General features: G+C 50.6%; 1 protein-coding gene across 3 annotated transcripts in view; it reads left to right on the forward strand.

The window, feature by feature from the left end:
* Window positions 1-17228, forward strand: part of HECW2 (HECT, C2 and WW domain containing E3 ubiquitin protein ligase 2) — a 243315-nt gene that overhangs the window by 120814 nt on the left and 105273 nt on the right. For all 3 annotated transcript variants that reach the window (XM_066577152.1, XM_066577153.1, XM_066577154.1), the window contains 2 exons: window positions 5522-5622; window positions 6674-7999. In XM_066577152.1, the coding sequence (XP_066433249.1) occupies window positions 5522-5622; window positions 6674-7999 (1427 nt within the window). The remainder of the gene's footprint in view (window positions 1-5521; window positions 5623-6673; window positions 8000-17228) is intronic.

A 17228-nucleotide genomic window follows, 5' to 3' on the forward strand; every position in this document is an offset into this window, starting at 1 on the left:
CCGCGGTGTCTGATCACTTGTGTTCATCGTAGATACACCCCCTGCCGCGGTGTCTGACTGCTTGTTTTCATTGTAGATACACTCCCTGCCGTGGTGTCTGACCGCTTGTGTTGTTCGTAGATGCATTCCCTGCCGCGGTGTCTGACTGCTTGTGTTCTTCGTAGATACACCCCCTGCCGCGGTGTCTGACTGCTTGTTTTCATTGTAGATACACTCCCTGCCGTGGTGTCTGACCGCTTGTGTTGTTCGTAGATGCATTCCCTGCCGCGGTGTCTGACTGCTTGTGTTCTTCGTAGATACACTCCCTGCCGCGGTGTCTGACTGCTTTTTTTCTTTGTAGATACACTCTTTGCCGCGGTGTCTGACCGCTTGTGGTCTTCATAGATACACTCCCTGCCGCGTTGTCTGACCGCTTGTGGTCTTCGTAGATACTGAACGGCTGTGGAGGAAATCGCAAACGTCCGCAGACTTCCTCCACTACAAATTCATGCTCAGAACCTACAACCTTGCCCTCCACCATGCCAAACAAGTCTATTTCACCTCTCTAGTTTCCTTACTATCCCACAACCCTAAACGGCTCTTTGATACTTTTCACTCCCTTCTCAGCCCTAAACCACAGCCCCCGGTGACGGATCTCAGTGCCGAAGAGCTGGCTGCTTACTTCAAAAAGAAAATTGATGACATCCGTCAGGAAATAACTTCCCAATCCCAGACTAGCCCTGACCCTAGTCTTGTCAGCACTGCATCTAGCGCCTGCTCACTGTCTGTACTCAGACCAGCGACAGAGGAAGAAGTCTCCAAATTGCTCTTCTCTGCTCGCCCCACCACCTGCGCTAGCGACCCCCTCCCCTCACACCTCCTGCGTTCCTTCTCCCCAGTGGTCATCTCCCATCTCACCACTATATTCAACCTCTCTCTGACCTCTGGCATCTTTCCCTCTTCTTTCAAACACGCCACCATATCCCCACTGCTAAAGAAGCCGACTCTGGACGCGACTGATGCTGCCAACTACCGACCCATCTCAAACCTCCCCTTCATCTCCAAACTACTAGAACGGCTGGTTTACTCCCGCCTTGTAAGCTTACCTATCAGAGCACTCTCTCCTAGACCCCCTACAGTCTGGCTTTCGACCTCAACACTCGACAGAAACTGCCCTTACAAGGGTATCCAATGATCTACTGACAGCCAAATCGAGGGGCGATTACTCCCTACCGACCTCTTCGCAGCATTTGACACTGTTGACCACAAACTCCTCAGTATGCTACGCTCCATTGGCCTAAAGGATACTGCCCTCTCCTGGTTCTCCTCCTACCTATCTGACCGCTCTTTCAGTGTCTCCTTTGCTGGCTCTACCTCCCCTCCTCTTCCCCTTGCTGTTGGGGTCCCCCAGGGCTCTGTCCTCGGCCCCCTTCTTTTCTCTATCTACACAGCCCCTATTGGACAAACCATCTGGAGATTTGGCCTCCAATACCACCTGTACGCTGATGACACCCAGCTATACACCTCTTCCCGTGACATCTCTGTACCTTTACTCCAAAACATCACTAACTGTCTGTCCGCTGTCTCTAACACCATGTCCTCTCTCTACCTAAAACTAAACCTCTCTAAAACTGACCTGCTGGTATTTCCACCCTCCACTAACCGACCTCCTCCTGACATCTCCATCTCAGTGTGTGGCGCCACCATAACTCCTAGACAACATGCCCGCTGCCTTGGAGTCATATTTGATTCTGATCTCTCTTTTACCCCCTACATCCAATCTCTGGCCCGAACATGTCAGCTGCACCTCAAGAACATCGCAAGAATCCGCTCTTTTCTCACTGTGGACACGCTAAAAACGCTTACTGTTGCCCTAATCCACTCCCGGCTCGATTATTGCAACTCGTTGCTGATCGGCCTCCCCTGCACCAGACTCTACCCTCTCCAGTCCATCCTGAATGCGGCAGTCAGGCTCATCTTCCTGTCCAGCCGCTACTCGGACGCCTCTGCCCTGTGCCGGTCACTGCACTGGCTGCCCATTAAATACAGAATTCAATTTAAACTCGCCACCTTCATCCACAAAGCCCTCCACAGTGCAGCGCCCCCCTATATCGCCTCCCTCATCTCAATCCATCAACCAGCCCGGGCTCTCCGCTCTGCTAACGAAACCAGATTGAGCTCCCCTTTAATTCGAACTTCTCATTCCCGCCTCCAAGACTTCTCCAGAGCAGCACCGGTCCTCTGGAGCACACTACCAAAGGCTACCCGAGCAATCCAGGACTCGCAGAACTTCAGACGTGCTCTAAAAACGCACCTCTTCAGGGAGGCATACCGAATTCCCTAAACAAACCCCTCTGTACTCCGCCTGATAACATGCTCCCTGACCTACTGACTGCAATCCCTGCTAGCCATCATAAACCGCTCCTGCAGTCATACTGTTTCTGCCGTCACACGGCTGAATGTCTGACCATTGTCTATGTGTATATCACCCCTCACTCTCCACCTCGCTATACAGTGCACATCTCCAGCCCCTTTACCTTCTGTATCCCCCCATTACTTGTAGTATGTAAGCTTGTTGGAGCCGGACCCTCACCCCTATTGTTTCCATAAATTGATTACTTTGTAACCGTGGTTCTGTAATGTTTGTACTTTTGTCTTTCTGTATCCCCTGTCTATGTAAGCGCTGCGGAATATGTTGGCGCTATACAAATAAAGTTTATTATTATTATTATTGTTAGATACACCCACTGCCGCGGTGTCTGACTGCTTGTTTTCTTTGTAGATACACTCCTTGCTGCGGTGTCTGACCACTTATGTTCTTCGTAGATGCACTCCCTGCCGCGGTGTCTGACTGCTTGTTTTCTTTGTAGATACACTCCTTGCCGCGGTGTCTGACCACTTGTGTTCTTTGTAGATAAACTCCCTGCCGCGGTGTCTGACCGCTTGTGTTGTTCGTAGATGCATTCCCTGCCGCGGTGTCTGATCGCTTGTGTTCTTCGTAGATACACTCCCTGCCGCGGTGTCTGATCGCTTGTGTTCTTTGTAGATGCACTCCCTGCCGCGGTGTCTGACTGCTTGTGTTCTTCATAGATACACTCCCTGCGGCGGTGTGTGACCGCTTGTGTGCTTTGTAGATAAACTCCCTGCCGCGGTATCTGACCGCTTGTGTTCTTCGTAGATACACTCCCAGCCGTTATGTCTGAGTGCTTGTGTTCTTTGTAAATACACTCACTGCTGCGGTGTCTGACCGCTTGTGTGCTTTGTAGATAAACTCCCTGCCGCGGTATCTGACCGCTTGTGTTCTTCGTAGATACACTCCCTGCCGCGGTGTCTGACTGCTTGTGTTCTTCATAGATACACTCCCTGCCACGGTGTCTGACCGCTTGTGTGCTTTGTAGATAAACTCCCTGCCGCGGTATCTGACCGCTTGTGTTCTTCGTAGATGCACTCCCTGCCGCGGTATCTGACCGCTTGTGTTCTTCATAGATACACTCCCTGCGGCGGTGTGTGACCGCTTGTGTGCTTTGTAGATAAACTCCCTGCCGCGGTATCTGACCGCTTGTGTTCTTCGTAGATACACTCCCAGCCGTTATGTCTGAGTGCTTGTGTTCTTTGTAAATACACTCACTGCTGCGGTGTCTGACCGCTTGTGTGCTTTGTAGATAAACTCCCTGCCGCGGTATCTGACCGCTTGTGTTCTTCGTAGATACACTCCCTGCCGCGGTGTCTGACTGCTTGTGTTCTTCATAGATACACTCCCTGCCACGGTGTCTGACCGCTTGTGTGCTTTGTAGATAAACTCCCTGCCGCGGTATCTGACCGCTTGTGTTCTTCGTACATGCACTCCCTGCCGCGGTATCTGACCGCTTGTGTTCTTCGTAGATGCACTCCCTGCCGCGGTGTCTGACCACTTGTGTTCTTTGTACATACACCCCCTGCCGCGGTGTCTGACTGCTTGTGTTCTTTGTAGATACACCCCCTGCCGCGGTGCCTGACTGCTTGTGTTCTTCGTAGATACACTCCCAGCCGTTGTGTCTGACCACTTGTGTTCTTTGTAGATACACCCCCTGCCGCGGTGCTTGACTGCTTGTGTTCTTCGTAGATACACTGCCAGCCGCGGTGTCTGACCGCTTGTGTTCTTTGTAGATAAACTCCCTGCTGCGGTATCTGACTGCTTGTGTTCTTCATAGATACACTCCCTGCCGCGGTGTCTGACCGCTTGTGTTCTTCGTAGATGCACTCCCTGCCGCGGTGTCTGACCACTTGTGTTCTTCGTAGATGCACTCCCTGCCGCGGTGCCTGACCACTTGTGTTCTTCGTAGATGCACTCCCTGCCGCGGTGTCTGACCACTTGTGTTCTTTGTACATACACCCCCTGCCGCGGTGTCTGACTGCTTGTGTTCTTTGTAGATACACCCCCTGCCGCGGTGCCTGACCGCTTGTGTTCTTCGAAGATACACTCCCAGCCGTTGTGTCTGACCACTTGTGTTCTTTGTAGATACACCCCCTGCTGCGGTGCCTGACTGCTTGTGTTCTTCGTAGATACACTCCTAGCCGCGGTGTCTGACCGCTTGTGTTCTTTGTAAATACACTCACTGCGGCGGTGTCTGACTGCTTGTGTGCTTTGTAGATAAACTCCCTGCTGCGGTATCTGACCGCTTGTGTTCTTTGTAGATATACCCCCTGCCGCGGTGCCTGACCGCTTGTGTTCTTCGTAGATACACTCCCAGCCGCGGTGTCTGATCGCTTGTGTTCTTTGTAGATACACTCCCTGCAGTGGTGTCTGACCGCTTGTGTTCTGTGTAGATACACTCCCTGCCGCGGTGTCTGACCGCTTGTGTTCTTTGTAGATACACTCGCTGATGCGGTGTCTGAGTGCTTGTATTTTTCGAAGATACACTTGTTTCTGCAACAACTGTTCAGCGAGAGACCGCAGCAGCGAGCATTCACACGTATTTTTTACGTTCAGTGGACTTTTAACCAATAAGCGTGTATTCTGGTGGGGTAGAAATTCCAACTATCCGCCCTCCAAATACCCTTGCGCCCCCAAAGTAGTCAATAAACAATATTTCTGCCATGTAAACGCTTCAATGTTTCTGGGATGGTGTGATTCTGCACAGAGTTGATTTCTGCAGGAAGCAGACAGCTCCATTCTCACTGCAGTGGCTAAGCTTGGTATTGCACACAAAGCTCCTATTCACTTCAATGGGAACTGTGCCTGTAATACCATGGCTGGCTGGGAATAGAGTAGTTTGCTTCTTGCAGAAATTATCTCAGTGCTCAGACGAACGGCTGATTGGCAGGTGCCCCAGGAAGGGAACCCCCGCTTATCGACTATTGATGGCCTCTCCTCAGGATAGGCCATTCATAGTTTACAACTGGACAACCCCTTTAACCAGCACTAGAACTACCCTAAACATAGAAAAGAGAATTAAAGTGTGTGTGGATTTAAGCTGTACATGTATTTAGTTGGATTCTGTAGTTGTTAATGGTACTTGGGAGCACAGACACACCTGAGTACTTACCTTTTGTCTGCTTTCAGTGACCAGGTCCTAAGTTATAATCTGGGAAGAAGACTTCCAACTGATCATGTAAGCGGATATTTACAGTTCAAAGTTGAAATAACATCATCAATTCACGATGGTAAGCAAATCTGATGAGCAGGTGACCTTTACCTGGATGTCTATAATGCCATTATAGTGTATTACACGCCATTGTAGTCAGCGATTCATTAGTCCCAGTTCCAAGTCCGCTTTACAGGCTATTAGACTGCCACACAGTGCTCACAAGTTACAGGGCTGTCTGAGTTCTTTCAGTAAACTTATGGGGGACGCTGTTACTACTGGCACCTCTGTGAGGGGCACCATTACTACTGGGGCCACTATGGGGGGGTCATCATTGGTAATAGGACCACGATAGGGGGCCCTATTGCTACTGAGGCCACTATGGGGGTCACTATTACTAATAGGACCAATATAGGGGGCCCTATTGCTACTGAGGCCACTATGGGGGTCACTATTACTACTGGGGCCACAATGTGGGTTACTATTACTACTGGGGCCACTGTGGGGGAAAGAATTACTACTGCGGCCACTGTGTGAGTCTTTATTACTACTGGGGTCACTGTGGGGGACACAATTACTACTGGGGCCACTATGTGGGTCTCTATTACAACTGCGGTCACTGTGGGGGACACTATTGCTACTGGAGCCATTATTACTGCTGAGGCCTATATAGGGGACACTATTACTACTGGGGCCACAGTGAGGGCCACTTTTACTGTTGAACCCATTATGGAGGTTGCTATTACAACAGGGACGGCTTTAGTGCTCAGTATTACTACTGAGGCCACTGTGGGGGTCACTATTACTATTGCGGCCCACAATATCACTATTACTACTTGGGCCGCTAACTGGGTTACTATTACAATACTGGGGCAATTAAGGGGGTGACCGTTTTTATGGAGCGCACTAAGGGGGACACTAATTATTTGCGACACCACTGGAGTCACTTTAGGTCTGTCACTTCCGACAAGTTTCAGTGGTTAAAATATCTGTTATGTGTGGACACTTTCATTGCCTGCGGGGAGTTACAAGGAGTGGAGGTATTCCACGCTTCATCTCAGGCAGCATAGAGGCTTGGTGCATCTCTGTATGTAACATTTGTAGTATTCTCTTTTTCAATGTCTTCACAGATGCTTCGCCCGAGGCAGTCGGCACCCTACTTGCTGCTCACAATATTAATGGAGATCTCGGTACACCTTCCGATGATGAAGATAGCCCTGCAGGTCAAGATTCACCTTCTGCATATTCCAATGGCCCTCTACATGCAGAATCTTTACTGGATGGGATGAGATCAAGCATCACTGTTGAAGCAGACTGTAATGAGGCAACTAGCACTTCTTCAAGGACATCGCCTATTCGAAATCGCCAGGACTCTCTTAATGATTACCTTGATGCCCTTGAACAGAATAATAATAACGCTAGAACTTGTGCTACCGCCGCCGTCACTTGTGATCGTCCACTTGGAGCTTCACCAAAGCTTCGGAGCAGTTTTCCCACCGATACGAGACTCAATGCAATGCTCCACATTGATTCAGACGAAGAAGATCATGAATTTCGGCAAGATGTGATGTGTCATTCGCCATTACTGGAAGAGGGTGGACTTGTTTTAAAATGTAGCATAAATGCAAAAAATGACAGTTGCTTAAATATATCTTCAAGTCAAGAGGAAGAAAGCAGCGCTGAAAGTGCACAGCCGAATTCACAAATGTCCGATAACTCAGGAGGTGACGCTCAGACGTTAGATGCACAACCACAACCAACGTTGGGAGCGGTTGCAGAGGAAGTTGAGAGTACGGCAGTCAGTAACAATGTTACTGAGGAGGTAGATACTACGTTGTGTATCTGTGAGGGAACACCGGAACCCTCACATGCAAACCATGAGGTGCTCGAAACAAGTGAACTCAGCATAAGTGACATTGATACCAATGTGTCTGATACTACATTATGTGCACCTTCTCAGGTAGCATCTGAAATAGGAGCACACAGCTTAATTAGTGGCGAAGCCGCCTGTGACGCCAGCGGCGGTGTTGAGGAACGGACAGAGAATGAGGGGAGGGGTAATATTTTTAATTTTAATGTTTCTTCTGGAAGTTTTACACAAAGTACATGTTCTTCGTCTGTAGACAGTTCAGAGAGCCCCGCCCTTTGCTCAAACTTTGAGGGATATGGGGCATCTGCTTTCGAATCTGGGCCTTCAAGTGATTTAGAGGTGCAGGCTTCCTTCTTCAGCCCTTGTTCCCTTCCAAATGTGAACATCAGCAGAAATAAAGAGGGAGATCATAGTGGAGCAGAAGTGTTATGTGAAGGAGACGAAACCGAGGAAATCTGGCAGAGAAGAAACATACCATCCGGGTCTACCAGTAGGCACCACCCTCAGGACGAGGACTCTGGTGGAGCACAGGCAACCTCAAGGGATACTTTACAGAGCACTTTGCCAAGTGAAGGTGCCACTGCAGGTAAGTCATTTGACTTTGCAATGACATGTCATAACCAATAATTGATCAAGGGCCACTAAAATGAGCTTTTTTTGGTTTGTTTTGTAACTAGCCCCCGGTATATATAAGGCTACGTACACACTAACTTTTTCTTTTTTTTTATTCTGATCCAGTTTAACTAAAAACGGAGATCAGAAAAATGGAAGTGAAACATAAAAGCTTCACATTTTTTTGGCAGATTTATAAAATGGATCCGTCAAAATAAAAAGATAAATGCTTTCCACTCAGTGTCCGTTTTTCAGCATTTAAAGGGGTTGTCCAGTTGTAAACTTTTGATGGTGTATCCTCAGGATAGGTCATCAGTAATAGATCGGTGGGTGTCTGCCATCTGGAATGCCTTCTGATCTGCTGTTCTCTGGCCCAGTACGCTATTTCCACTGTAGTGGCCAGGCTTGGTATTGCAGGCAAAGTTCCCACTCACTTCAGTGTCGGCAATAACAAGTCTGGCAACTACCGTGGGTACTGAGCTGTCTGCGTTCTTTAGAAATCAGCTCAGTATATTTACACACCAGTCTAGAGAACAGGTCCTATGCAGCAGACGCCCGCCAATCTACTATTGATGACCTATCCTGAGGATAAACCATCAGTAGTTTACAACTGGACAAGCCCTTTAAAACAAATCTGTTTTCTTCTGCAGCCTGCTAGACAAGGTTTTTTTGTGTGCTGGTGTTGGCTCCTCAATGAATGTTGCTCAGCGGACTGCTCACTATAAGCAATAAAATCAGGCCAATTTTTGCAAAACAGGGTTGATGCAAGGAATCGAACCGGGGACCTCCTGCACTCCAGTCAGTAGGTCTTACTACTGATCAATCCAGTCTTTGGACACTTCCCCTGCATTACTCTCTGTCTTGTTACCAGATGCTGCAAACCCAGCTCCGTTCCTAACCCTGCCCTCTGTTCCCAATTAGGCTCATTATAAAAGCCTGCCACTGCACCAGCGCATGATTATTGTGCTACACAGACCTTGAACCACTGCTGCCTGCTCCTCTGCTATCTAAACTGAGACCTCCTGATACCGACTTCTGGCTTCTCTTCTGACAACACTACCCGCTTTCTCCATTTGTACTGCGACACAAGACCTCCCGTTGCTGACCCCTGGATCTTACCTGACTACTCTCCAGACCTGCGGCTGCTACACCTGAGGCTACAACTTAGTGCCTGAACCTTAAAATTAGGTCATCCCAACATGAATTTTAGCAAAGATCGCAAAAGTATTGTGTGAGTGAATGTTTTTCAATGAATGTGGCTCAGTGGCTAGCACTGTCACCTTGCAGTGCTGGGGTCCTAGGTTCAATTCTCATCAAGGAAGAGATTTAAACCTAAGACTCAAAAAAAAACTCCATAGTGACTTGAACCTAGAACTCCAGCACTGCAAACCACCATGCTGCGTCTTCCTTCTCCCTACTTCAGAGGAATATAAGGAGAAAACATACAAACTCCATGTAGATGATGTCCATTTTCGGATTTGAACCGAGAACTCCAGCACTACAAAGCAGCACTACTAGCCACTAAGCCACCAAGCTTCTTCCTTTGTCGTCCTCCTGCTGTTTCTTTTTCCAAAGGAGAGGAAGATGATCTTCAAATTCTTCTTCTCCCTCTCTCCTGCTCCTCCTTATTTTACTTATTATTATTCTCCTCTTCCTTAAGTTTCTTCTCCTTCACATTCGTCTTCTTTTCCTTCTCCTCTGGAGGTGTAAGTGAATGTAAAAAGAAAGATCCAACATAAGGAGAAAGGGTGGCAAATCAAAATTGACAGCTGACTTCCTTCGGAGGGAAGTCTCATATCCTTGAGACCCCCCCCCCCCCTTTCCCCCTTAAACTGAAATTGTAGCCAGCAAACAGTTCTTCAATCAGACCAACTAGGAGTATACAGGGAGATGTGCAATGATACAAGTCATCAATGCAAGGCGTTTCGGGGCATCACAAAGCTCTTCTTCGAGCATACATTTATATGTGGAGGTTCATTTCAATAAATGGAGCAGTGACAGTATCTTGTGGGCACGTGAGTGACGTCACACAGCGGCCGGGTAGCGACGCTGGGATCCATGTGTATAGAACTACAGTAACGCCTCCCCGGGGGCATATATCTATACTACACTCAAGTTCGGCACTAACAACCAATCAGGTTGAATCAGGAAATGCAAACAACCAATCAGGTTGCTGGAATTGTGAATCAGAACCAATGAGGTTGCTGGAATTGCTCCATAGTGCCGAACTTGAGTGTAATATAGATATATTCTCCTCGGGGCTGGCACACCCAAGTGATGTCACAGGATAACGCAGGGAGCGACGCTGGGCCCCATGTGTGTTGGACTACAGTAACCGCTCCCCGGGGCTGGCACACCCAAGTGATGTCACAGAGTAACGCAGGGAGCGACGTTCGGCTCCATGTCTGTCATCTCACAACCCCAGTAAGGTGGAGCTCAGTGTCCTCTCCAGGGGACTTTCATTCTGTCCCACTAAAACACTTGACAAAACGGAACTTTGTAGTGACATGGAGGAATATTTCAGAAGACTAAGACTGAAAGAATTCTTTCATGATAAAGAGGACACAGGCCTTTCAAGCACACAAACACAGGATAAACTTGGGGCCAAAAAGAAGTCTGATTGGACGCCCCCTCCTGGCCGGAGTCGCACTTTGGACAAATACATAGACTCCTTTAGGCATGCAGTGCAATCCACTATACTGGACAAGCATGGAAGTGAAACATTTAATATCAATATGCAGGAAAGAAGGGCCATCCATGCACTTAAGAGCAACAAGGAAATCACAATTAAGCCTGCAGATAAGGGTGGTGCTATAGTCCTCATGAACACATCGGACTACAAAAAGGAAGCAAACAGACAGCTGACGGACACCAGATACTACACCAAACTGAATCAAGACCCGACTCAGACATATGTGAGGGAATTGAGAAGGGTCATTAGAAGCCTGTCTGTGGGCTCCACAAAACTTCTGGACTTGATACCGGAGAACCCCAAGGTGGGGACATTCTACATGCTTCCAAAACTACACAAAGCTGGCAACCCAGGAAGACCGATTATCTCAGGTGTGGGAACCCTCACTGAAGGAATCTCAGGATGGGTGGAAGGCATCCTCAAACCACTGGTGAGAAACACAACCAGCTACCTGCAAGACACCACGGACCTACTGAACAAACTGTCAACTGTAGGTCCCCTCCCCAATGGCACCATCCTGGCCACTATGGATGTGGAATCCTTGTATTCCAACATCCCACACGAGGATGGACTGACTGCCTGCCAGGCGCACCTTGAGGCCAATGGGGTCGCCTCTGATGCAGTGCTACAACTCACAAGATTCATTCTCACACACAATTATTTCTCCTTTGGCAAAGAGAAATTCCTGCAACTCACAGGGACTGCCATGGGCAGTAAAATGGCACCGCAATATGCCAACCTTTTTATGGCAAAACTGGAGAGTGACTTTCTGGCCTCCTGCCCCAGCAAACCACTGGCCTACTTCCGCTACATTGATGACATCATGATCATCTGGACCAACACCGAACAAGAATTAATAAAATTCCATGAAAGATTCAATGCATTCCACCCCACTATAAACCTGACATTAAACTACTCGCATACAGAAATCAACTTTTTGGACACCACCATAAAGATTTCAAATAACTCAATACAGACATCCCTTTACCAAAAACCGATTGATCGGCCTACATACCTCAGATGGGACAGTTTCCATCCTAAACACATCAAAAAGTCCATTGTCTACAGCCAGGCCATCAGATACAACCGGATCTGCTCCAACCCAACAGACAGAGAGGAACATTTGTACCATCTTAAAAGAACATTTATAAATCAGGGCTACCATCCCACCTCAATTGATGACCAAATCACCAGAGCCACCAGGATACCCAGAAGTCAACTACTCCAATACAAGGAGAAGGAAAGAAACAATCGTGTGCCTCTAGTAGTGACCTACAATCCGCAACTAGAGGTACTAAGGAAAACCGCAAGAAAACTCCACCATACCCTGCACAAGGATGACCGTCTGAAAACCATATTCCCGGACCCTCCGCTTCTGTGTTACAGGCAACCCCCTAACTTGAGGAACTTTATAATCAGGAGTGCATTACCCTCTGACACACAAAAAGGAACTTATCCCTGTAATGTAAGGAGCTGTAAGACCTGCTCACATATACTGACTGCGGACAGGATACGGATTCCCAACACACAGCAGGACTATAAGATCCCAGGGACATTTACATGTTCCTCGTCCAATGTTGTGTACCTGATCATGTGCAGTAAATGTCCTGTTGGGGGTCTTTATGTTGGAGAAACAGGACAGAAACTCAAAGCCAGGATGAGATCTCATCGCCACACGATTGAACACAGAAGAAGAGAATTACCTGTGGCCGAACACTTCTCTAACCACGGACATGACATAGGAGATATGAGAGTTTTGATATTGAAGGGTGGTTTCAAGTCACAAAACCACAGAAGAATTTGGGAGTATAAATTGATAACAACCTTTGACACGCTGAATACTGGGTTAAATTATTCCCCAGGATTTATGCGTGAATGGGAAGTGTGAGACTTGATTGCACAGATAAGACCCCCATCAACAGTAATTCAGGGGCCATTAACTTTCACTCCCTTATCAGTATTTAGCTAAAAATGTTTGTGTATCTCTTGTAGAAAGTCAAGCCTGCTGACCTCCCCCCCTCCAACAGTAATTTAGGGATCATAAAACTTTCACTCCGCTATCAGTGCCTAGACAAAAAAAGTTTGTTTTCTGTTTTGCAGAACTCCTTTTAAGTGCGAACCAATCACATCCATATCTGTGCCTTGTCATAAGTATGTATGTTATAAGTATGTATAAATATGCATGCCTCTTCAGATCCAATCCATTTTAGCCGGAAGAAGTACCCTGCGTTGGTACGAAAGCTCGCTATTATAACATCATGTATTTTTGTTAGCCATTAAAAGGTATCATATCTACAAGATTACGTCGTTTCTCTTGCTGAGAACAATCACATGTTGGGCTACAGTAACGCCTCCCCGGGGCTGGGTCACCCAAGTGACACCACAGGATAACGCAGGGAGCGACGCTGGGCTCCATGTGTGTAGAACTACAGTAACGCCTCCCTCGGGCTGGGTCACCCAAGTGATGTCACAGGATAACGCAGGGAGCGACGCTGGGCTCCATGTGTGTAGGACTACAGTAACGCCTCCCCAGAGCTGGCGCACCCAAGTGATGTCACAGGATGACGCACGGAGCGACGCTGGGCTCCATGTGTGTAGGACTACAGTAACGCCTCCCCGGGGCTGGGTCACCCAAGTGATGTCACAGGATAACGCAGGGAGCGACGCTGGGCTCCATGTGTGTAGGACTACAGTAACGCCTCCCTCGGGCTGGGTCACCCAAGTGATGTCACAGGATAACGCAGGGAGCGACGCTGGGCTCCATGTGTGTAGGACTACAGTAACGCCTCCCCAGAGCTGGCGCACCCAAGTGATGTCACAGGATGACGCACGGAGCGACGCTGGGCTCCATGTGTGTAGGACTACAGTAACGCCTCCCCGGGGCTGGGTCACCCAAGTGATGTCACAGGATAACGCAGGGAGCGACGCTGGGCTCCGTGTGTAGGACTACAGTAACGCCTCCCCGGGGCTGGGTCACCCAAGTGATGTCACAGGATAACGCAGGGAGCGACGCTGGGCCCCATGTGTGTAGGACTACAGTAACGCCTCCCCAGGGCTGGCACACCCAAGTGATGTCACAGGATAACGCAGGGAGCGACACTGGGCCCCATGTGTGTTGGACTACAGTAACGCCTCCCCAGGGGTTCGGTCATCCAAGTGATGTCACAGGATAACACAGGGAGCCATGCTGGGCTCCATGTGTGTAGAACTACAGTAACACCTCTCCAGGGCTGGGTCACCCGACGTCACAGGATGGTGCAGGGAGCGATGCTGGGCTCCATGTGTGTAGGACTACAGTAACGCCTCCCCGGGGCTGGGTCACCCAAGTGATGTCAGAGGATAACGCAGGGAGCGACACTGGGCCGCATGTGCGTTGGACTACAGTAACGCCTCCCCGGGGCTGGGTCACCCAAGTGACATCACAGGATAACGCAGGTAGCAACGCTGGGCCCCATGTGTGTAGGACTACAGTAACGCCTCCCCGGGGCTGGGTCACCCGACGTCACAGGATGGTGCAGGGAGCGATGCTGGGCTCCATGTGTGTAGGACTACAGTAACGCCTCCCCGGGGCTGGGTCACCCAAGTGATGTCAGAGGATAACGCAGGGAGCGACACTGGGCCGCATGTGCGTTGGACTACAGTAACGCCTCCCCGGGGCTGGGTCACCCAAGTGACATCACAGGATAACGCAGGTAGCAACGCTGGGCCCCATGTGTGTAGGACTACAGTAACGCCTCCCCAGGGCTGGCACACCCAAGTGATGTCACAGAATGACACACGGAGCGACGCTGGGCTCCATGTGTGTAGGACTACAATAACGCCTCCCCAGGGCTGGCGCACCCAAGTGATGTCACAAGATAACGCAGGCAGTGACGCTGGGCCCCATTTGTGTAGAACTGCAGTTACGCCTCCCCAGGGCTGGCACACCCAAGTGATGTCACAGGATAACGCAGGGAGCGACGCTGGGCTCCATGTGTGTTGGACTACAGTAACGCCTCCCCAGGGCTGGGTCATCCAAGTGATGTCACAGGATAACGCAGGGAGCGACGCTGGGCCCTATGTGTGTTGGACTACAGTAACGCCTCCCCAGGGCTGGGACACCCAAGTGATGTCACATGATGACGCAGGGAGCGACGCTGGGCTCCATGTGTGTAGGACTACAGTAACGCCTCCCCGAAGCTGGGTCACCCAAGTGATGTCACAGGATAATTCAGGGAGCGACGCTGGGCTCCCTGTGTGTTGGACTACAGTAACGTCTCTCCGGGGCTGGCCCACCCAAGTGATGTCACAGGATAACGCAGGGAGCGACGCTGGGCTCCATGTGTGTTGGACTACAGTAACGCCTCCCCAGGGCTGTGTCACCCAAGTGATATCACAGGATAACGCAGGGAGCGACACTGGGCCCTATGTGTGTTGGACTGCAGTAACGCCTCCCCAGGGCTGGGTCGCCCAAGTGAAGTCACAGGATAACGCAGGAAACGACGCTGGGCTCCATGTGTGTAGGACTACAGTAACGCCTCCCCAGGCCTGGGTCACCCAAGTGATGTCACAGAATAACACAGGGAGCGACACTGGGCTCCATGTGTGTAGGACTACAGTAACGCCTCCCCAGGGCTGGCGCACCCAAGTGATGTCACATGATGACGCAGGGAGCGACGCTGGGCTCCATGTGTGTAGGACTACAGTAACGCCTCCCCGGAGCTGGGTCACCCAAGTGATGTCACAGGATAACGTAGGGAGCGACGTTGGGCCCCATGTGTGTTGGACTACAGTAAAGCCTCCCCAGAGCTGGCGCACCCAAGTTATGTCACATGATGACACTGGGAGCGACGCTGGGCTCCATGTGTGTAGGACTACAGTAACACCTCTCCGGGGCTGGGTCACCCAAGTGATGTCACAGGATAACGCAGGGAGCGACGTTGGGCCCCATGTTTGTTGGACTACAGTAACGCCTCCCCGGGGCTGGGTCACCCAAGTGATGTCACAGGATAACGCAGGGAGCGACGCTGGGCTCCATGTGTCTTGGACTACAGTAACGCCTCCCCGGGGCTGGGTCACCCAAGTGACACCGCAGGATAACGCAGGGAGCGACGCTGGGCTCCATGTGTGTAGGACTACAGTAATGCCTCCCCGGGGCTGGCACACCCAAGTGATGTCACAGGATAACGCAGGGAGCGACACTGGGCCTCGTGTGTAGGACTACAGTAACGCCTCCCTCGGGCTGGGTCACCCAAGTGATGTCACAGGATAACGCAGGGAGCGACACTGGGCTCCATGTGTGTAGGACTACAGTAACGCCTCCCCGGGGCTGGGTCACCAGAGTGATGTCACAGGATACCGCAGGGAGCGACACTGGGCCCCATGTGTGTAGGACTACAGTAACGCCTCCCCGGGGCTGGCGCACCTAAGTGATGTCACAGGATAACGCAGGGAGCGACACTGGGCCCCATGTGTGTTGGACTACAGTATAGCCTCCCCAGGGGTTGGGTCACCCAAGTGATTTCACAGGATAACACAGGGAGCGATGCTGGGCTCCATGTTTGTAGAACTACAGTAACTCCTCCCCAGGGCTGGAGCACCCAAGTGATGTCACAGGATGACGCACGGAGCGACGCTGGGCTCCATGTGTGTAGGACTACAGTAACACCTCCCCGGGGCTGGGTCACCCGAGTGATGTCACAGGATAATGCAGGGAGCGACACTGGGCCCCATGTGTGTTGGACTACAGTAACGCCTCCCCGGGACTGGGTCACCCAAGTGATGTCACAGGATAATGCAGGAAGCTACGCTGGGCCCCATGTGTGTTGGACTACAGTAACGCCTCCCGGGGCTGGGTCACCCAAGTAATGTCACAGGATAACGCAGGGAGCGACGCTGGGCTCCATGTGTGTTGGACTACAGTAACGCCTCCCCGGGGCTGGGTCACCCAAGTCATGTCTCAGGATAATGCAGGGAGCGACGCTGGGCCCCATGTGTGTTGGACTACAGTAACGCCTCCCCGGGGCTGGGTCACCCAAGTGATGTCACAGGATAACGCTGGGAGCGACGTGGGTCCCCATGTGCGTAGGACTACAGTAACGCCTCCCCAGGGCTGGGTCACCCAAGTGATGTCACAGAAGAACGCAGGGAGCGACAGTGGGCTCCATGTGTGTAGGACTACAGTAATGCCTCCCATGGCTGGGTCACCCAAGTGATGTCACAGGATAACGCAGGGAGCGACGTTGGGCCCCATGTGTGTTGGACTACAGTATCACCTCCCCGGGCCTTGGTCACCCAAGTGATGTTACAGGATAATGTAGGGAACGACGCTGGGCTCCATGTGTGTAGAACTACAGTAACACCTCCCCAGGGCTGGCGCACCCAAGTGTTGTCACAGGATGGTGCAGGGAGCGACGCTGGGCTCCATGTGTGTAGGACTACAGTAACGCCTCCCCGGGGCTGGGTCACCCAAGTGATGTCAGAGGATAACGCAGGGAGCGACACTGGGCCCCATGTCTGTTGGACTACAGTA

This window comes from Eleutherodactylus coqui, chromosome 8 (assembly GCF_035609145.1).
Source record: "Eleutherodactylus coqui strain aEleCoq1 chromosome 8, aEleCoq1.hap1, whole genome shotgun sequence".
Lineage (NCBI taxonomy): Eukaryota > Metazoa > Chordata > Amphibia > Anura > Eleutherodactylidae > Eleutherodactylus > Eleutherodactylus coqui.